Source organism: Triturus cristatus, chromosome 6 (assembly GCF_964204655.1).
Source record: "Triturus cristatus chromosome 6, aTriCri1.1, whole genome shotgun sequence".
Classification (NCBI taxonomy): Eukaryota; Metazoa; Chordata; class Amphibia; order Caudata; family Salamandridae; genus Triturus; species Triturus cristatus.
The window spans coordinates 1,265,416,765-1,265,439,603 of record NC_140589.1 but is presented as its reverse complement, the minus strand read 5'-3'; the positions used below and the strand labels follow the sequence as shown (position 1 = coordinate 1,265,439,603).

Sequence of the window (22,839 nt, the reverse complement as noted above, 5' to 3'; positions counted from 1 at the left end):
AGTAGAGGCTCCGAAGAGCTTACCGGCGGTTGAAGCACCTCAGTGAGGAGGTTAGTCCTCATGGCCGCTGCAGTGAGCTCCAGGTGTAAGGCCTGGGCCACCCTGCGCAGCACCACAGCAAAAGTCGCACCCTCCTCCGTAGTCACGGAAGGAGGAGAGATAAAACCAGTGTTAGGCGAAATGTCTAGACCACTGGCATCCCCCAGATCGTCTGCCCAGTCCTGACTTAACTGGCACTGCTATGCCAGAGGGTCCTCAGACCCCTCCCAGTCCTCCCAGTCATCCGTCTCCTGGAAACAGGCAGAGAGGACGGAGCCGGGTCATAGATGAAAGGCTCACCCATCGATACCGGAGACGGCGCCGCTCCAACGCCGGACCCGGACTGAAACTAGGGACAGCGTCGTCCGAGTACGGCGCCGGGAGCGACTCCATGGGGGTCGGCGCCGGCGGACGAGTCGTGAGGTCAACAGGCATCGACCGGGATCCAGGCCTGGATCCCAGGGGGACCTGCGGCGTCGGGACCGAATTAGACGACGGCGCCGAAGCCGCCGGCTCGCTAGGACCCCCAGTCGGACCTGCGGGGCCCGGAGGCGCGCCGGCAGGCCTCGACAGCGGAACGAGACTCCTCATGGCCACGAGGAAGTCTTGAATCTCACTCGGAGACACATGAGGCCCAGGGACCGGAGGGTATGGGGCTGGATGCGACTCCTGCGGCTCCGGTGGAGCCGCGCGGGTGGTGGCAACCGGACCCTCGGCCGAGTCGCGTGACCAGCGAGGGGAGTCAGAAGAGCAATGTCACTTCTTAGACTTCTTTTTACCATGCCTCGACTTACCTGACTGCGAGGACTTGGAACCAGATGAGCGGTGATGACTTCAGCTCTGCGACCGGTCCCTCGACCTCCTTCTCGACCGGGACATCGAGCGGCGCAGAGCCGACTGCCGGATCTCGAGGAGCTTGCGTGACCGCTCCCGCCTAGCCTTCGAGGTCAAGGCCCGGCACTCGGGGCACGACTTGTCATCGTGGTCGGCCCCAAGACAGTAGACACCCCGATGGTGGGGGTCGGTCACCGACATCAGTCGGTGACAGATCTGACACTGTTTAAACCCGGGCATCCCTACCGGCACCAGGAGTCAAAGTCGACTCGAAAAGATAGACAAAAATGTTCAAAAAGCTAGTCAAAAAAATGACTAAGGGTACGCTCTTTCCAGATCTGCGTTTACTGGCGTGGAAAAAAGAAGAACTGACGTCAGCGCGCGAGGGCGGTGTCTAAGTACTCCGACGACGTCATCCCGGCGATCACGACGCCGAACGCGGAGTAGCAGATGACGCCTACCGACTCGCAAGGGTACTGCTGACGAAAAATCTTTCCGGATCCAGCCTGACGCCTGGGGATATTCTAAGGTAAGGAATCTAACTAACGTGTTTCTTTCAGATGGTTAGTTTTGAACCCTTGATTCTTTCTCTTCACATTCCACCAGTATACAAACTGATCCATTATGCTATACAGATATTACTGCTTCGGAAGTCTCCTAACTAACATGTATTGACAGCCCATCTTTTCTCAGCAAATATAAGAGAAACTAACTTGAAATCTCGGTTATTTATTATACTTTTAGTTCTCTTTATACCAAAACAGTTTTCCATGATTTTACCACACAGAGGTCGTTCAATTATTTATCTTCACAGATACTGGAGACAATTGGATTTGAGGAAAACAGACACATGGTAGTCTATCATAAAATGATATCAACTTTACTTTAATCCTACTGGAAGCATATTACCGTATAATTGATACTCATATAGCATCTACAAACCAGCAGAAAGTTAACTAGAGACTAGGTAATAGTAGTAGAACTAACAAAAAGAAGATAGATCACAATCTCTATGGGTTACAATGATATGATTTGAGGTAACATGACCCCAGATAACAAAGGTAAAGCAACAGGCAATGTGTCGATAAAAACATTTTCTTCCCAAGGGGGAAAGATCCACACCTTCCCTTAGGATTAGAACATCCATCAAATAGAACGTGCCATCCCTGTATATACAAGTGTTTTTTTTTTTTAACAATTAGCAATAAATACGGGTGATGTATAAAATGTAACTGGCAAATGAGGTATTCTGACCACCTCACTGAGGAAGAAACTACTGTGAGCGTTCAGTCGGGATCCACAATCACTATGTGAAGAGGAAAACCATAAATTCTGAAACCACCGGGAAAAAACTCTGTTACCCTCCTCATCTTATGTAAAACCTTGTGGTTTAGAGAAATTGGAAGAAAAGGTTATGGTTGTTATTCTGGCCAAGGGAAGGTGAGATAGTGAGTTTGCTTCCCCAAGATATACTTTTTGTCCACGATACGGAACTCAATACTATTCTGGTCACTCGGATGGCAAATATTATTATTTAAGGGATGCAGAATCAAGACGTAGACCTGGTTGAAAACCCAGCACCATGAGTGAAAAGTGAAGATATGAAAGGAATATCATTCTCAGAGTCTGCCTAGATCGTCTCTATATTCTTTTTGCCATCATATCCAGCTCTTTTCTGCATAACCTCAGGGCATTTGAGGTTCAGCATTCTTTCTTTGTATGGACAAGTTTGGTGCAAAAATATAAAGGTCAATGTGGCCACTCTCATAGAAGGTAATAGCACAAATCACAGCCTTGTGCTGAATGCTCCCTTTATGGTTCCCCGACACACACATTATGTCAGCAATGATTTCTTCAGATTCAAGATCCTTATAAGGAAGAGGGAGCACTGTCAGTCTGGGATAGGGGTGTATAACATTCAGTTGTATATATAAATGGGGAGGTTGACGCCTTAAGTACATCATCTCATCCACAGCCGCTAAAACATCTGTGAACACAAATGGCATAGATGGCTGGCCTAAATGAAAGTGTAGTTTGGGAAAACAAAAAGCAAATAAACATCTGCCAGAATTTTCTTGTAAGTGTGTAAAAGTAGACAAGTTCCAGAACAACTGTTTGAAGAAACTCCCCTGATCACATCAAAGGAATTGATTAAAAAAAACCTTCTGAAGGAAATTTGAGTCGAAGGGGATGAACTGCAGAAACTTTCATTCAAACTTTGCACACTTATGGAAGGGCTTGAGAGCCAAAAAGAGAAAATGCTAAATCCATCTTTCTAGCTAACAGGGCTATTGGCATGCTTGTTTAGGATGTTTGAATCTATTACTTAAGAACACTCTTCCTCATTTGATGTTGAGAGAAGGGAGTTAACACTGGAAAAGGGTCTTCCAGCACAGTCCCAAACTCAGTAGATTTGAGTGTAAGCAAAAGCCTGGTTCCTTTGCTCCAACAGGAAGCCTGATCCCCCGATCAGAAAGATAAGTTGGCTTGTCACAGTAGAAAATCCATCATTTATTGAAGCTGACTGGCAGTCATGGGGGCTCAACTGTGGATACAGTGCATGCACTAAAGTAGCAATGGAACACATACAGTGAATTCCACTTGCACTTGGGACTGGTACAAGTAAACCAAAGGTCAGCAACTGCCTAGACTACGGGAAAAGACGGTGCGCCTTGTATGATGTTTTGAACATTTTGTTTTATGCTCACTGGGTCTATGGACCTCGCCAGAGGGTGATTGGGACTTCATCTGAAGTGATATCTTTGAAGGGGGTTTGTGCCCATCTCTAGTGTACGCTAGCCAGTTCACTGACGGCGATTCTACACAAAGAAAAATTAAAATATATATATGACCTATTGGCGGTCACCAGTAGGTAGTTCTTGTTAGGACCTAGTTTCCATAGGAAAAGTGTTTTTTGATTTGCCAATAATTTGGCACCGTCTGACGAATCTTTGTGAAATTTTCAAAACTAATGGGGCAGTCACGTCAATTGCTGTTTTGAAAATTTCGGAGTGCTCTGTTAAGCGGGGGCCGAGAAAAAGGGGGGGAGGTCCCAAACCACTTTCTCCATGTTAATTTCCATAGGAAACTGTTGCTGCAGATATTTGGCAGAAAGGTAGCTCTTGGTCCAGAGAGCACTCTTTTTGTTAAATGGTGTAAACCCGTTCAGTAGTTCCTGAGAAATTTCTCAGATATACAAATGTGGCCGCGGTGGCTCCGCAAACCCTCCCAATCTCGTGCCTGAGATCTGGTTGGCTGCCAACAATTTAAACCAGGAAGTGTTGGCAACCATCTTGTGACTCGGTTGAACCGAGTCACAAGAAAAAACTTTTTTTTAAAACAAGAAAAGGGGGCAGGGTAGAAACACCCAGCCACCCTGGCCTGTTCAGGGAGTCCTACAGACACCCCCAGGGCACAAAAAGCTTTTTTTCAGCATTTTACGGGAGATTCACGGTGGATCTGCAAATCAGGCCGGATATAAAAAAAAAAATTGAGCGCGTAATGCCACGCTTCGTTTACTCTGGGCCCCCGGGTGGGCCAGGTCCCAGGAGCAGGGGCAATTAGAAATATAAATGTGGGGACCACCACCTCCCAGGGGCTAATATTTTGAAGTGTGGGGTGCCATGCCTCCCCCCCCCCCCCCGCAGCTGCGGGAACCACCACCTACCCGGGGCTTTATTATAATCATAATGCATGGGGGGGGTGACTCTAGCCTGGAGGCGTGTCTACATAGTGGTAGAGAAAGGGGCCAGGAGGCGCGTTTGCAGAGTGGTGGAGAAAGGCAGCGTAACCTGCTATCAGATCTCAGCTATCCTGTTGTATGGGACTTACTGGAGGTAATAGGAGGGGGAGTTGGCCCCCAAGGACGTCCTTGGAGCCAACTACCCCTCCTGTTACCTCCAGTAAGTCCCACACAGCAGGATTGCTGAGAAGTTGTCAGAGACACGCCCCCTTTCTCCACCACTCTGCAAACATGCCTCCTGGAATCTGCGTGGATCCACTAATTTCCTACCACCCAGCGTTCCCCCAGGTCTCCCGATGAAAATGGTACCTCACTCGCGTGGATGGGTCAAGGGCAAGGGCCCAAAATGTATTGAGGAGACATCAAAATTACCTATCATAAAACAACCTGGTTTTGTAATGGGGTCACCAGGATTTTTGGCCCAGTGCTCGGCGGTCATCTTGGGAAACTACCAAACCCACATATTTCTGAAAACTAGACACCTGGGGGAGTCCAGCGAGGTATGCCTTTTTGGGTTGAATCTCCTTGCCGGCACAAATATCCTACCCCACACCGTTCCCCTTAGTCTCCCGAGTAAAATGATACCTCACTTGTGTGGGTGGGGCAAGGTCCTGTGACTGGGAAAAGCCCAAAACATAGGGATTAAGGATATTTCATCAAGAATTCTAAGCGCTACAATTTTTTTAAAATACGTTTTTAGCCAATTCTGCATTGGACACCCACACAAGTGAGGTACCATTTTACTCGGGACACTAAGGAGAACACTGTGGGGTAGGACATTTTTTTTTTCAGCTAAATTTGACGTTTGCAGGGGATTCTGGGTAGGGAAACGTTGGGGGATCCACGCAAGCCATACCTCATTGGACTTCCCAGGGTGTCTAGTTTTCAGAACTGTGTGGGTTTGGTAGGTTTCCCTAGATGGCGGCGATCCCGGGGCCAAAAAACTAGGCCCCTCCCCCCCAAAAACCAGGCAGTTTTATTATAGGTAATTTTGAAGTCTCCACAGTACGATTTGGGTCATTTCGAGTTGCAGCCACAATGCCTACCCACACAAGAAAGGTACAATTTTTATCGGGAACGCTGGGTGGTAGGAAGTTTGTGTCGGCCCGGTGATCCTACAATCCTACAATCAGGGGCCTCTGCCCCCATCAGAAAGACTAGAATTTCTCTTGGGGGTGTGGGGGTATTGTCATGCCCATTTTGGGCAGCCCCCAACCCTACATGAATACAAAAAACAATCCCTGCTTTCTAGTGGGCTTTTAGACCCCCGGGGGGCAGATTGGGGTCTACTGCCCCATCTGCCCCCCAGGGGGGGGCAGAAAGACTAAACTTTGCCAATTATTGTGAAGGGAGCAAAGGCCCTTGCCAAAAGGGCCGCTCCCCCCTCCCTGGTGTCTAGTGGGTGGATCCCCGCTTGGGGACTGCCCTTCTGGGGTGATCCCCAAGCAGAGATCCACTGGGGAGGGGTACCATTGTGAAAGGGAGATTCTCCCCGTTCCAACGATACCTCTCCTATCTTTCTACATGCTCAGGGGTTGAGATAGCCCCCTGAGCAAGTAGAAAGCGAAACTGAAATGAGCCTCTTCGCGCTGATCGTCATTTCAGGGAAACCAGGGGGAGGGGGGCCCTCGGGAGCTGGTGAGCTGCTGGGGGGTAAAGGGAATCCCTGTGGCATAACGTCGGACGTGCGGGAGCCGTCCAAAGCACATGAGCACTTATGCGTCGGACGGCTCCCGCGCGTCCGACGCATAGCAGGGATTAAAAACCTTAGAAATTCACTGAAAAAAGTTACAGGGGTGTTCTAGTTAGGAAATGGAATTTAAAAAACCTTAGGAATTCACTGAAAAAAGCAAATGTTACAGGGTCGTTATAGTTAGGCTGACATTTCATTCATACAGTATATTCCCAGATTTCACTGCCTTAGGTAGCTATGGCCATGCTTTTGTTTTGATAGACTTTCAACATAGCTCCTGTTGGTTTCTTCCCTATTTTAGAGGTAAAGTTAAAAATTGCTGTATTTACCCGGGCCAGGTCCCTCTCTTTCCTAGAGATTAAAGGACCCCATTTTAATTGGTTGTCAAAAAGAACCCCTAAATAGGAAAATACGTTAGTACGGGGGATCTTAGCGGGGCCAATACTAAATTGAAAACTCTTTTTAGGTTGTTGCCCCACTTTCATGACATAGGATTTGGAGTTATAATTGCCAAGTCCCAAACATTCATGAATCTAGAAAATGTTGTTAAGAGATTGCAAACCCATTGCAGTCCTGGATATGAGGACAGCGTCTTCTGCATATAGCAGGACGGGGATGCCACGCCGCCCTACACAAGGGTAATCAACTCCAGTTGCTCTTGGTACAGTATCCTGATCATTTATGTAAAAATTCAACAAAAAAGGCGCCAAGACGCATCCTTGCCGGACTCCCCTCTTAATCTCAAGGTCCCTAGTGACCTGCAGGTCCAGTGAGAACCTGACATTAGCTTTAGTTGACTTATGCAAGTCCTCTAGAAAGTTAATACTATTCTACACCCCCATTGCCCTCATGGACAGCCAAAATGTAACCCTATTAACGCAGTCAAATGCGGAGGACAGATCCATGAAGGCGAGGTGGATAGTGCCGAGGCATGAAACAGTGTATTTGCTTAGTATCATAGATAAATTAAGACACTGAGCAACGGTAGAAGGTCCCGGCCGGAATCCACACTGGACATCCAACAGGATCTCATTCTCCTCTGCCCATGTTGATAATCTCTGCAAAAGAATACGTCCTACCACCTTAACCACTGAGTCAATGAGCGAGATTGGCCTGTAACAGTGGGTACAGTTCCGGTCACCCTTCTTGAAAACAGGGACTATGGTGGAAGAGGCCAAAGACTGAGGACAGCCATTCTTTGCCGCTGCGTTAAATACTGCCTCCAGTATCGGGGCCCAGAACAGGGGGTCGGACTTGAATAAGTCCAGAGGGATCCCATCTGGGCCCGGCGCTTTGTTAGTGGATAACCCTGTAAAACCAGCCATAACCTCACCCCCTTAAAACATTATTACAGGGTCATTTATGTCCAGACTTTCTTGGCAAATATGCTCCATAGGGCAGTCAAACATAGATTTGAAGTGTAGCACCCACTCCTCCTCAGTAATGTGTGAGTCTAAGCCCCCCCCCCTCCTGATCAAAAAGGGGTCGATTCACAACATTCCAAAACCTAGAGCTGTTCCCAAGAGTGCTTGAATCAATCAGCTCCCTCAACGCCTCCTCCTTCAGGGCACCCTTACGTCTGGCCAGAGCTTGCACACCAACTGACAGACTGATAGACATTCACACAACCTAGTCACTCACCCAAACATCTACTGAGACTAGTATAATCACTCACTTGTACAGTCAGTCACGCACCCACTAAATCATCCATACAGGCACTGATACACCCACTGAATCATCGATATACCTTGGTGTATATATATTTAACGCTCAAACTTTTTAGAAACACTCACAATTACATGATGATGTCATCAGTGATGTCACTGACCAGGTCATGAGTGATGTAATATGTGAGGTCATAAGCAGTGCATAGCGGGTGCGCGAGTTATAGTTAGCTCAGCTAACTATAACTGCTGAATTTCTCTTGTTTTGTATGAGTGAAATGTCAGCCTAACTATAATGTCCCTGTAACCTGTTTTTTTCAGTGAATATATATATATCCCCTAAAAAAACCATAGGTTTCACACACGTTATAGTTAGGAATTAGCATTTAAAAAACCTTGCAAATTCACTTAAAAAACCATAGGTTTCACACTTGTTATAGTTAGGTGGACATTTCACTCGTAAAAAACCAATGAAATTCCTCCGTTATAGTTAGTTCAGATAACTATAACTCGCGCGCCCGCAATCCACTGCTCATGACGTTACATCACTCATGACATGGTCAGTGGCATCACTCATGACATCACTGATGACATCATCCTTGTGATAGAGTGGCAGTCGTGCGAGTTATAGTTATCTGAACTAACTGTAACGGGGGAATTTCATTGGTTTTTTATGAGTGAAATGTCCACCTAACTATAACATGTGTGAAACCTATGGTTTTTTAAGTGAATTTGCAAGGTTTTTTAAATGCTAATTCCTAACTATAACGTGTGTGAAACCTATGGTTTTTTAAGTGATTTTGTACCGTTTTTTAAATGCTAAGTTATGTATGTATTATTATATATTTGTTTTAAGGTTTTTCACCATGTGCGCACCCCGCGATTTGAAAAAAAAAAAAAAAAAATGTTTTTTTCACCCTTCGGGGTCCTTCAGGGACCCCCTGATAAAGGCTAGGGGGTCAGGAATTCTCTACCCTGCCCCCTTTTCACGTTCGCCACCTCTCTTTTTCAGTGTTGCACCCAAAACAAACAAAATGGCGGCCGACACTTCCTGATTTCGACCGATTCGAACGTTGACTGACATGTAACCACCAATCAGAATTACGCTTGCGCACGTAAGGGTGCGCGCACGGTGCGCGCTTATAGATATTTATGTACTTTTAACTGCAATTTTCTCTGGAACTACTGTACAGATTGACTCCATATATGCAAAAGGCACATGCCTGACCTGAGGACTACCTCTCTGCCAAATTTAAAGTAATTCTGTTCAGCCGTTCGGGCTGACCCTTCGACTAAAGGTCCTATGGGAAAATGCATGGAGAAAACGCGTTTTGGGACCCCCCTTTTTTCTCGGCCCCCGCTTGACGAATCACCCCGAGACTTTCAGGGTAGGAGCGGAGCGGAGCGCCCCATTAATTTTGAAAATTTCGCGAGGATTCATCAACCGGCGCCAAAGTTATTCAAAATAGAATTTTGAGATTTCCTATGGCAACTCGGTCCTAACTATAACTATCTACTGGCGACCGCCAGTAGATAATATATACACACACATACATATATATATATACACACATATATATATATTCACTGAAAAAACCATAGGTTTCACACATGTTATAGTTAGCTGGACATTTTACTGATAAAAAACCAATGAAATTCCCCCGTTATAGTTACTGTAGGCAACTATAACTCACGCGACCGCAATCCTCTGCTGATGCTAATACTGTATTTAGACACTTATTTGCCCATATCTTCTTCCATTAAATTTTAGCTATACATATATTACAAATATTTTTTTTTCATAAAGACACATATGTCATCAGCAGAGGATTACGGTCGCGTGAGTTATAGTTGCCTACAGTAACTATAACGGGGGAATTTCATTGGTTTTTTATCAGTAAAATGTCCAGCTAACTATAACATGTGTGAAACCTATGGTTTTTTCAGTGAATTAGCAAGGTTTTTTAAATGCTATTTCCTAACTATAACGTGTGTGAAACCTATGGTTTTTTCAGTGAATTTGTACGGTTTTTTAAATGCTAAGTTACTTTACGCCATTTGTGGCGTGCGCGCCCACTTAACGCAGTTCGTTCCGTGCACGGTTTTTATCAACTTTAATAAGCCCTGTACATTTGGTGGCCTTCGGCCACCAAAAGCACAGGGAGTGAGGTCAATGTGGATAGTGTTTTTTTTATTTCGATTTTATAATTTCATGTTGCCAAAATTACGTTTTTTTTCTCTATTAATAAGCCCTGCACATTTGGTGGCCTGCGGCCACCAAAAGCACAGGGGGTGGGGTAAGTGTGGATAGTGTTTTTTTTATTTTTATTTTTTTACCGTAAGCGTACAGTAAGCTTACGGTAAGCGTACGGTAAGCGTACGGTAAGCGTACCCCGCGAAATTGCCGAAAAAAAAATAAAACCGATTTTGCTCTTGGGGGATGTTTGGGGACTCCCTCAACATGACTATGTGGGAGGGAGTTGTCAAAACAGCCCCGTAACATGTTTTTGGCCATCATGTTTGATAAACAACACTCAGTGCGAGAGACAAAATGGCGGACGCCGCTTCCTGGTTTCGGCCGATTCGAATGTTTACTAAGATCTAAGAGCCAATCAGAATCGCGCTCGCGCACGCCACCGTAAGCTTACGGTAAGCGTACGGTAAGCGTACGGTAAGCGTACGGTAAGCGGGCTCAGATATATATATTGATTTAAAGGCTATTTTCTCAGAATCTACTGAACAGATTTACACCAAACCTACAAAAGGCACTTCCTTGACCTAGGGACTACCTCTCTGCCAAATTTCTAGTAATTCTGTTCAGCCGTTCGGGCTGTAGCTCGTTCTAAAGGTCCTATGGAAAAATGCATGGGAAAAACGCGTTTTGGGACCCCCCTTTTATCTCAGCCCCCGCTTGACGAATCCCCCCCGAGACTTTCAGGGTAGGAGCGGAGCGTAGCGCCCCACCTATTTTGAGAAATTCGCGAGGATTCGTCGACCGGCGCCAAAGTTATTCAAAATAGAATGTTGAGGTTTTCCTATGGAAACGTGGTCCTAACTATAACTACCTACTGGCGACCGCCAGTAGGTAATATACACACATATATATACACACATATATATATATATATTATCTATTGGCGGTCGCCAGTAGATAGTTATAGTTAGAACCTATTTTCAATTGGAAATCCGCAACATTCTATTTGGAATAACGTTGGCGCCGGTTGACGAATCCTCCCGAAATTTTCCAAACTTTTGGCCAGCTCCGCTCCTACCCTGAAAGTTTTGCAGTGATCCGTCAAGCGGGGGCCGAGAAAAAAGGGGGGTCCCAAAACACGTTTTCCCCATGCAATTTCCCATAGGATCTGTTGTCGCAGCTACAGCCCGAACTGCTGAACGGAATGACACCAAATTTGGCAAAGAGGTAGTACTCAGTTCGGACTCGTGCATATATGGTGTGAATCTGTTCAGTAGTTCCTGAGAAAATTAGAGTAAAAAAGTTAGTGATATCTATGGCCGCGGAGGATCCCCGCACCCTCCCCGCACCGTAAGCGCACCCTCCCCGAACCGAGCGCGCACCCTCCCGATCGTGCGCTGAATGCTAATTGGCTGTCGAGTGTCTCTCTACATTCGAAACCAGGAACTGTTGGCGGCCATTGTCTGCCTCGGTAGAAGCGAGGCTGATTAAGTAAGCGGAATAAGTGTGTAAAACATATAAAGGGGGCAGAGTGGAATACTCTGACCCTCTAGAGGTGCTTAGGGGGTCCCAGAAGGACCCCCGGGGCCCCTTTTTTAAAAAAAAAAAAAACGGCGAAATGCACGCACGGTGCGCGTATCCTATCGCGTTTGGTGCACGGATTCTCTCGTGTTGGGTGCGCGGATCCAAAAACATGGAAAAAATATATAAAATAAAGTTTTGCACATATAGTTAAAAAAAATATTTTGAAAATTATAAACAAATATGTTTGAAAAACCCATTAAGTTCAAATAATATTTTTTAATTTTTAAAAGTATTAATTGAAAAAATAAGTTAAAAAAAATGTAATTCATGAAATGACACACTGAATTTGAAAAATATAGAAATCCAATCAAAATCATTAAACATGATATCTTCAGAGATAAGTAATAGGTAGGAATTAGCATTTAAAAAACCTTTGAAATTCACTGAAAAAACCATAGGTTTCATGCACGTTATAGTTAGGAATTGGCATTTAAAAAAACTTAGAAATTCACTGAAAAAACCATAGGCTTCAGGGGTGTTCTAGTTAGCTGGACATTTCCCTCGTACAAAACCCTAGAAAATCCCCTGTTATAGTTAGTTCAGCTAACTATAACTCGCGCCCCCGCAATGCACTGCTGAGGACGTCACATATTACATCACTCATGACATGGTCAGTGACATCACTCATGACATCACTGATGACGTCATCCATGTGATAAATTAGTGCATCTTCTCACACCCTAATATAACCTTTGATACACAGACTAAAAATTTCAGACGGCCATTTTGACAACCATAGATACTCCAATACCAATAACTACTCACCCACTCATTGACTCTTAGGTCTACATACATCTCCACTCACTCACCTGTACAGTCACTCATACTTACAGTCACTCTGTGCATTTATACACCTATATAGACACTCACACTCCGCCAATCATCCATTGAGGTACTGACACATCTAGTCAGTCATGCAAATAATTAATCACAGTAAAATGTACTCACCTATACAGTTAAAAACACTCAAGTTCACTTACTCATAAAAATACTAACAAATTCTGTGTCTCCCTGCAGAAAAACAAACAGCACATGACACAGATATCCTTGCACTATGGCGCATACAGACACTCCCAAAATCACACACTCTCACATATAGTTATATACTCTTACACACATATGCACTGCGTTTCACATATGTAGTTAGTGACACATGTATAACTAAGATATACATTCAATCACTAACACACCCATACATACACTCACCCAACCATACAGTCCATCACAGATGCACTTTTAAAACCATGCACCCACTGAATCACCCACTCACACATCTAGTCACAGAGTCACACACACCCTACCCACACAAACACTCAGGCACCCATACAGATACTCAGACAACCAATCAATAACCCATATAGACAATCATATAGCTATTCACAAAACCATGCAGCCACTTATACACCAACACACAGACACACATACTCAATGGATGATGTCATCAGTGATGTCATTTGAGATGTCATCAGTGATGTCATCAGTGATGTCACTGACCATGTCATGAGTGATGTAATATGCGACGTCATCAGCAGTGCATTGCGGGGGCGCGAGTTATAGTTAGCTGAACTAACTATAACAGGGGAATTTCTAGGGTTTTGTACGAGGGAAATATCCAGCTAACTATAACACCCCTGAAACCTATGGTTTTTTCAGTGAATATATATATATATATACACACACACACATATATATACACACACACACACCTGCGGTGTTGGTTTGCTCATGGGGCTCATCTATTTGCAACTCGGCAGACAAAAGCTCATCATTAACGCTGGAATACAGTGTTAACAGAAGAGCAAGCAGGAGCAATGAAAAATAACAGCTGGGTAAAGAAAATAGGGAAAGAATGAAGAAATGGGGAAAAGAAGGACACCTGGATGAACGAGTAGGTGGAAGAATGTGTATGTGGATGAATGAGTGGATGAATGGCAGAGTGGATGGATGGAGCATTGCCGAATGGATGGTAGAGAGGATTTATGCATGGCAGAATGGATGGATGGATGGATGGTTGGGTAGCAGAGTGGATGGATGATAGAAAGGATGGATGGAAGAGTTGCTGAATGGACAGATGGCAAAGTGGATGGATGATGGATGGCAGAGTGGATAGATGGTACAGTGGATAGATGGATGGCAGAGTGGACTGATGGCAGAGTTGATGGATGAATGGCAGCATGGATGGATCAATAGCAGAGTGGAGGATGGGTGTTAGAGTGTATGGATCGATGAGTGGCAGAGTGTATGGATCGATGGATGGCAGAGTGGGTGGATCGATGGGTGGCAGAGTGGGTGGATCGATGGGTGGCAGAGTGGATGTGGCAGAGTGGATGGATTTATGGGTGGCAGAGTGCATGGATAGGTGGATGGCTGAATGGATGGATTGGGGAAAGATTGGATGATGGATGAAAGAATGACTGGATGACAGAATGCGAATTAGTGGCTATCAGTAGGTGGATGGAAGAGTGAAAGAATGAATAGATAGATGCATGATGTAAGAGACAAGGCAACTGTTCTAAGGAGGGTTGGCACACTTTCTTGGAGGCATCAGTGCTTTAGTTCAAAGTGGGTGCTACTTTAATGTTCTTGCTACTCCCTTTTGTACACAGATATATATATTTACACATATCTAAGGAAAAGTGAAAACAAGCACAGCCTGCTGCTTACGTGAAGCCCTTCATCTTGCTACCATGATCACAGTTCCTTCCAACTTGCCTGCTCCAGAATTCCTCAGTAAAAGCAACTCTTATCACTGCTCACGTGTGATCTGCATCCTTATGGAGCACAACTGCCTGTTCACCAGAGACAAAGATGAAGTGAAAGCGCCTTAGAGACAATCAGAGAATTCTACTTTCTACTGTTGAGCTTGTAGGCTAACCTGGTGTCGGGAGTCTGGACAGCCTTGGAAAATCGTGGAACATCTGTACTGGTACCTCTTGCAGATGCAGAAACAGATGTGGCTGAAGATGGGGTATTCAGCAGAGAGAAGCAGGACTATCTCTCTGCTGGCACTATCCGCAATCTCTAATCGCAATGACTGGCCAAGGCTAATCCCAACTCCATTTTCAGGGTTTTATTATATGATCCGAAAAGAATAAAAAACAACTGCTAGTTTTCTGGATTATTGCTTGTTTGGAAATATAGCCAGACCACTGCTACAACACAGTATCTTCTCTCAAACAGGAGCAAAGAAAAAGGATTTATTGGTGGAGAATGACAATTTATGTGAACCTCAAGGTATCCAATTCAGAGTGGTCTACCTCTTAAGATAACGGACTAAGAGGAGGGAACAAGGCAACGATTTACCAATAATTCTCAAGATCATATTTGCCTTTGACGTTTTCTATAAACATACACCCACAACAAGAACGTGACAATGATTTTGTTGTGCAGTATTCCAGCTCCTGATCACACCTTCATTAGCCTTACCTGCAGGAGGGACACAGTCTGGGAGAAGTGGTGTTGTTCCATGGTGGAGGTGGAATAGAGAGCTGCCAGGGGGTGATCGAACTTCTGTAGGTAGGTGTTGCTGTATCCCCTGTGATCCAAGTCATGACACAAGCAAGCTATCAAAAGACCTTTACGCTACCAAGAAAAGGAAATAGAGAATATTTTTCACCTGTCAAACGCTGTCAAAAGGCACTTAATTAACCACAACTGTCAAACTTCTAAACAATGATTAATATATTCTAAATGCATTCCAAAGTAGACAAGACTCCCATTCTTCCAGAGACGTCTTGGGAAAAAACCTGCAAGAAATATTCCGCAACATCCTACATTGTGAAAATTGTTTTTATTTGCTTGAGATGTTTAAGATTACTTTTTGGAAGTGTGCTTGCAAACTATCCCAAGGGTGGCAACGAAAAAATAAGCTATTGCACAATAAGAAGCCAATTTAAAAAACATTTATGAATACAAGTAGTAGGACTACCAGAGTTTTTTTTAATAACCATCCATGCTCTTGTGACTTGTCCCAAAACGTCAAACTTCCTGTTTGTAAAAGTGCAAAGAGAGTACTCTTTCTATTTGTACAATTCTATATGAATACTATACTCTGATGTAATTCCCATTTAATATGTTCTGGACTAAATTCAAAAAGATTAGCAAGAGAAAGTCTTTCACTATACGTACTACTTTAAAAATTCCAAAATGCCTTTGTGGATATTTTTTGATGGACACAAGCAGAGTCCATGTTGTCTGAACAAACCACATACTGGTGGGACTGAAAAACCCAATCACAAGGCTCAAGTAAAATGTTTCATTAAAAATACGGCTGAAAGGGAAGTGGCTTGGAGCTACTCTGCTTTGGCCGTTTGAGAAAACACAAGGGAATGATGGACGGTGCGCTGAAACTTTTCAGACACTCACCCCCAGTCACAGATATAGGTTGAATCCATCATCATTCTTTAGCTCACTTCGTTACCTCAGTTACGACCCAGCCATATACAAATAAGTCTTGACCCTGTGCCTCATGGGAACAGTCCAGCCCAAACTGCCAAGCCAGGTCTTCCCTGAACCAGAAACAAGCATCCTGGGACCGGTTTCTGGGTAACACCCTTTATTAGCCAGGCTAGCTTGAATCCAGTGGCAAAGTGAGCAAGGGACCCACGTCTGGGCATACCCTGCCAACTTAGGGCGAACAAAGAGAACACAAGGGAATGATGGACGGAGCGCTGAAACTTTTCAGACACTCATCCCCAGTCTCAGATCTTCCAAGCTGTGGCCAATGAGGGTGTGACAGTGACCAGAGTGGTGGTGTTGGTTTCTACTCCATCCACCTTTTATAGGCTCGCAACGGGACACCCCGGGAGATGGTGGACAGCCAGTAGTGGGCCTGTGTCCAAGATGCTGCATTACAGAGTGCCTGCTGCTCCTCCCACATAGTGCGCCCAAGAGGCCCGGAGGCCTATGGGTTGGCCTTGAGCCCCAGTCATATTGAGGGGAGCAGTATAGCCGCTGGTAAGGCTGTGGTGATCCCGATGGCAGTTGGTGTTGCATTTTTCTGCGGCCCACCCTTTGTTGGCAGCTTCGGAGACGGCGGAGGTTGGCCTGCCCTAGGCACACATCACCAAGAGACGGTGGCTTCTACAGTGCGTGGCTGAGAGGACCAGAGGGATGTAGGGCAGAGGTCTTCAATCTGTGGGGCGTGACCCCCAGGGGGCCGTGGAGTCCTGGGAAGGGAGTCGCACATTCCCCAACCTTACTTGTGCCTGGATTTCAAAACGTTTGTTTTCATTTTGGAAAAAAACAGCCCTCCCGGGACGGCTAATTTCGCTCGTTAAAATGCTTCATCTGAATCTCCTGTGCTGTGTAAAGCTTTCATGCCAGGGTGCCTGGCCACCTGAAGGAAATGCAAATGTGCCCTATTAGTTAATCTGCAAGTGCAAAGGGTGTTTGGGACCCCGTGAATTACTCCAACCTTTGTGATGACAAAGATTTTCTTTTTTTTGTGGTAGTGCAAAGAGTTAACAACTGGGGTTTGGAGTGCTTGCTTTTAATCTGAACAGTAATTACACAACCCTTAGTACCCCTAAGGAGGTGTTGAAGAGACAGTTGTGTAAAAAAAAAAAAAAACAATTGCATTACATACGCTATGGTATTACTAAAATCTACATTTCTGAAGCACCATTTTATTGTAAAGCTATTTACACATTTTGTGTCAGTCTATCTTATACTCTGTGTAATGCAATGCAGGTATAAAACAATGCTTTACATATTCACAGAGCTTTCTGTCACAGGCTCTGACCTCATAGTATTAAAAATACACAAGTCACTATTCTCCACTGCACCAACCAAGATTTAATTGTGTGGCTCCCTAGTTATACACAGACCTTTGCAGTGCATTAACTAATAGAGGGCATTTCCCACTGAGTAACAACTTTCTAATTTGTTTTTCATTTACGCTGCCCATTATTTTATTTGTAGATACTTGATGGTGAAAGACCTAAAAAAAAGTACAGAATATTTTGGAACTTATTTATGAGAGGCTTGCGCCACCACAGCATCGCTTTTTTTTTTTTACTCTCTGGCTGCGCAAGTGTCTCAACCATCCCTATGAGGCGGCGCAAAGTCACCCTTGCATGGCCTCATAGATATGGAGTAAGACAAAGCAGCGCAAGTCAGAGCCTTGCCTTACTCTGCATCAAGGAGATGTTCCATAGACGTTGCTTGGGGTTTCCCACGCAACACCCATGGATTTTGATGCTGCCCCGTATTTACAAAATCACGTAAAGCTGGGGCGTGCCAAAACCATACGCCTCCCCAGCAGAGGCATAACGAGGAGGAATGTTTTCATTTCTCCTTGCTGTTTCCTCTTTCTATGTGTGCTGCATTCTGCAGCTCACATAGAAAGAGGAAAACGCCTCTTGGAATTGTTTTTGTAAAAGAAGGTGCCCCTTCCTTCACAAAAACAATACTGCCTATGTTGGTGCTAGGCAGCAATTTGTGCGCCAACACAAGGAGAAAGGACAGGAATGCACTGTATTTCAAAAATATGGTGCATTTCTGCCCTTTCACATTGGAGTAGGGCAGCACAGGAAGAAGACTTGCGGCGCTGCCCTACACCAATTCCTCATAAATGAGGCCCTTTGTTTTTAGCTACACCTCTGACCACGCCCCCAGGCTCAATGACCTTTGGTTGGCTAAACACTGTTTAATATTATTTCCCCACCGTAAAAATTATTTGCTGTGGGAATTGGGGGCGTTTATGGTTGTCGATGATGAGGAGTACCAGGTTCTAGAAATTTTTGTCAGGAGGGGGTCCTTATGCCTACAACTTTTGACAAGGGGTTCTCGGCATCAAAAAGCATGAAGTTCTCTGCTGTAGGGTGTCCTGGAGGCCCAGCCACATTGGGGGGGATCAATACACCCGCCGTGAGGGTGGGAGGACCCCGACGGCAGTTTGTGTTTCGGTTTCCAGCTGCCCCTCTTAACTGGGTGAGGGGTGGCTGAGGTTGGGTTCCCCCCACCATCTTACTGCAGACTGATGAGGAGAACCAAGACCTGGGGCTGGGAATTCAGCGCGGGCCCTGCGAAAACGGAGCAGCTGGTTCCTTCTGTGTCTGGCCACTTTCCAAAGTTACGGCAGGAGGTGGGAGTGCTCATGCCTGGGGCGCTGCAAAGTGATCACCTGCCCCCGACGGACATACTGGTAGGCCATCCGCATACTACGTGGGGCCATTAAACCACCCCAGATTAGAAGGTGGGGGACTGAGAGGGCAAGCATGTAGCACCCATCGGCGGTAGCTCCAGGGGTGGCACACTATTGTTCGTCCTGAAGTCACCAAGCCGGCGGGAGAAGGTGCATCACACGCGGAGATCTGGGGCAGCGCTCAATTGCCCCTACCGGTAGACCTGGACCTGGAAACTCAGGCCATAAAAGAGACCATTGCACCCTGGAATTAAAATAGAGTTTCCCAGGAAGTGAACTTGCTTAGGGATGACCATAAAAAGACTGACTGACAGAGTAGAGGAAGCTGGAAGTACTGAAACGAGAGGCAGCCGCTCTCTCGCAGATAAACTGAAAGATACCGGGGGCTGCTCCCGCCCAAAGAAAGTCCGAGTGGTGGGGGTCCTGGAGGGGTTCGAGGACCCCAGTGCTGAACTTTATTTGGAGTGGTTCCCATCGGTGGTGCTGCAAGGGAAATGCTTGAAGTGGTTTACGGTGAAGCAGGCACACAGAGTTACCGGATGGCTGCCCCCTTCTGGAGCCCCACCGCATGTCAATGTGGCCAGGTTTATGAAGTTGAGACAGGAACTCCATTCTCATCTTCCCTGACTATACAATGGTAGTCGAATGACAAAGAGAATCCTTTTGGACAGCTAAACAGCACTTCTGTAAGCTGGATATGCTCTCCATGTCCAGCCGAAGCTCCGTGTGGTGAATCAGAGTGGACTCAGTTTCTAACGGCAGCAGAGGCAGTCTGAGACTGATAGGAGAGGCAGGGGCACCAGACACCTGACAAGGGGAGGAAAACCAGAAATCAACATGGCAGAAACTGAAAAAACGCTAGAGCGACACAGAGGTGGTCGCCGCCCACACCCACCAGGGAACCCTCGAAAACAGACAGGGCGAGAGTTGAGGCAGATCTCTAGCGACAAACTTCTCTGGAGATTACCAACTGGTGGAAAGCCCTAGACACAGATACGGGGGGTGTTTTCGATGGAGAACCTGGTTTACGATGAAGACAGTGGCCTCGGACCACCCCCCATGGACATCCAGATATGAAAGCAGATTGCCCTACGGGCTTTGCTGTGAATTGGGGAGGGGGTGGTGGCAGCATCGGGGTATTTGGCACTTATCCCTGATGCAGGCTGGGGGTGGGTTCGATTGAGATACTCCAAGGATGTATGACTCGGGGGGGGGGGGGGGGGGAAGGGGCAGCAGAAGTCCACTCAGCTATCTGCATGGGAGAGCGAGGACATCTGAAAGGGTACATGACCAGGCTGCACCTTATCACCGATGTTGTTTGCCATATCCATAGAGGCACTAGCCGACTGGATCATGGTGGACGCCCAGGTGTGGGGCTGGTGCTGGAGTGAATCGTAGGAGGATCAGACCTCACTGTTTTATGGATATGGGTCCTGCTCTATACAGAGGACCCGGATTTCTCCTTAAAGCGCCTGGGAGAAATGTTCACTATTTAAGACGCTTACTCGGGGTTGAGAATTAACTGGGAGAAATCCCCTTTTATCCAAATAGGGGGTGGTCAGCAGGGGCGCCATTACCCATGAAGCTGAAAGTGGAACCTCTTGACTTCAAATATATTGGTATATGGGTCTCCAGAGAGGGCTGTACACATTACACGGACAATGTTAGCCTCCTGCTGCGACGACTGGAGGCTGACATAAAACACTGGTGGGCCCTGCCACTATAACGTATGACGAGGGCACATTTAAGATGATTGTGTTGCAGTATTAGAAGTATTATGAAGTAGCTCAGCGCACATCGTCAATGAGTGGGCATATGCCCCGCTGAGGGATCCCATGTTTCGGATGGACCAATAGGTACTAGGGGGGGGGGGGGGGGTTTACCTTCATGTGCTGTATGGGGGAACATACCACCGAATTCCCACCAGCTTCTGCCACCGTGATATCCGTTTGGCGCAAATTGACCAGAGAAATGGGTGGGAAAAGCGATTGACACCACAAACCCCATTATGGGTGGGCACAAGGCTACATCCCGTACCGTACCGTACTAACCAGGTTTTAAGAAATGGGACTTGATTGGCCTCTTGTCCCGTGAGGATATGTGGGATACTATCGGGATGGTTCCATTTACATACTTACAGGATGAATATGATATGGCCACCACCCATATATTTAGATACTTGCAACTAAGACACGCCCTGCAGGCCAGGATCCCCAAGGACAAGAAAACAAAGGGAGGTTCCCCATTTGAATGACGGCTGCTTGGATGTCATATGCTACACTGATGAGAAACGCACGTGGGGAGCTAACTTGATTAAGGGCATGATGGCAGCACAATATAGGGGAGTTGGAAGATGAAGACCTGGGGGTAACACCCTAAACCTCCCGAGGCAAGTGGCCGTCTGGGACAACTTCTGTCTCATCCAATTGTAGATACTGCACAGAACATATTACACAGGGTCGTAATACATTAGATAGGTAGGGCCTCGGACGATCGTTGCATCTGACAGTGTGGACAGCGGATTACCTTCTGTCACACATTGTGGGTCTGCTTAAAACTCTAGCCCTTCTGGGAGGAGGTAAAGATGTCTCTGGCAGAATTTGCAGGAGTGCCATTGTCCACATCAAGGCTGCTACTAGGGGCCCGGACAGGTTACTTCTTACACTAAGCTAATGATCAAACTGGGCTATATTATAGTGAAGAGAGATATTGCCAGACACTAGGGCAATCCTCACTGCCAGAGGCTAAGAGAGTGGTGGGAAGGAATGGAAATGTGCAGGATCAGGGAGAAAATGGGGTATGAGAGTTAGGGATGCATGTGTAAACATGAGAAAATATGGGGGACCTGGGCGAAGAGGGTTTAGACACCTGTCTAGGGGAAGGACAGTTCATGGTGAGCAACGGGTGAATGGGGAACAAAGGGCCGCCCTATTCATTAATGTACGATTGTGGGTTGTACCGTCAAGACTATGGGGAGAAGGTTATATTGCTGTTCCAATAGTCTATGTGTGAGAAAGGGGTAGTTGGGTGAAGGGAGGAGGCCATGTCTTCAGTGGTCCACAACGCCTGCTGTGATGTTTTTGATTTTGCGTTCTTATTGTGAGGTATATTGCCTTTGGCCTTTAAAATCAATAAAATGTTGTACAAAACAAATATGGCTGCATTTCCCATCTTTAAACTGCTTTGCATGATTATTCATGCTATTTCAGGCCAATAACCTCCTAGCTCCAGATCTTTTGAACCCAATTAAAAAAAAATTTATTTTAACAAATGAAGCTCTGTTTAAAATCATTACACAATCCCTGCAGGTTCCAATATTCTTCAAGCCTGAAGGACCTTGGATTAAAGTAGCACAAAACCACCTTGCTTCAGTAATGGCCCCACAAGCAGACCATCCTGGTGGATCCACCATAATTGTACAGAATGGCTGCCACCAGGGCTTTAAGTTAGCCATGTCCCTCTGGGTCTCAGACACGGTAGTAATTAAAAACGGACATAGTCCTGAACTTTACAGACAAAAGCACACATCTATTTCTGAACACTAAGTGAAAAAAACGTTAAGGTAATCCATATCATTCCTATCTATACTTTACATGCTTTACCTAATCCTGCATTGCCTGGGAGTGTTTGTTTTTTCCAGGATGTTGCGTTACATTATTTTTTTTAGGCAGCATATGACTTTTGCAAAGTGCATACTTTGAACTTCGTTGCCTCCACGTGTTTATAGCCGGCTACAACTGAGTTGCGGCTGAAGGCAGTCCAAGTTCATCACAGTGCTTCCTAATGGGTAAAAAAGGTGTTCAAACTACACAGTCATCCAGTCCTTGACCTCTGCAATGCGCACAGAGCAGTGGTCACCTAGGCTCATTGCAGGTGTGTTTCTATGCAAATATGTATGTATGGTGGCACTCTGGGAATTTTAGTTTACATGTTAAAGCCTCT

General features: G+C 45.8%; 1 protein-coding gene across 2 annotated transcripts in view; it reads right to left on the bottom strand.

Annotated features, from left to right (window-relative positions):
- The window catches only part of PDE10A (phosphodiesterase 10A), a 1,160,934-nt gene that overhangs the window by 280,122 nt on the left and 857,973 nt on the right, over window positions 1–22,839 (bottom strand). For both annotated transcript variants that reach the window (XM_085612212.1, XM_085612213.1), the window contains exon 17: window positions 15,177–15,332. In XM_085612212.1, coding sequence (XP_085468338.1) covers window positions 15,177–15,332 — 156 coding nt within the window. The remainder of the gene's footprint in view (window positions 1–15,176; window positions 15,333–22,839) is intronic.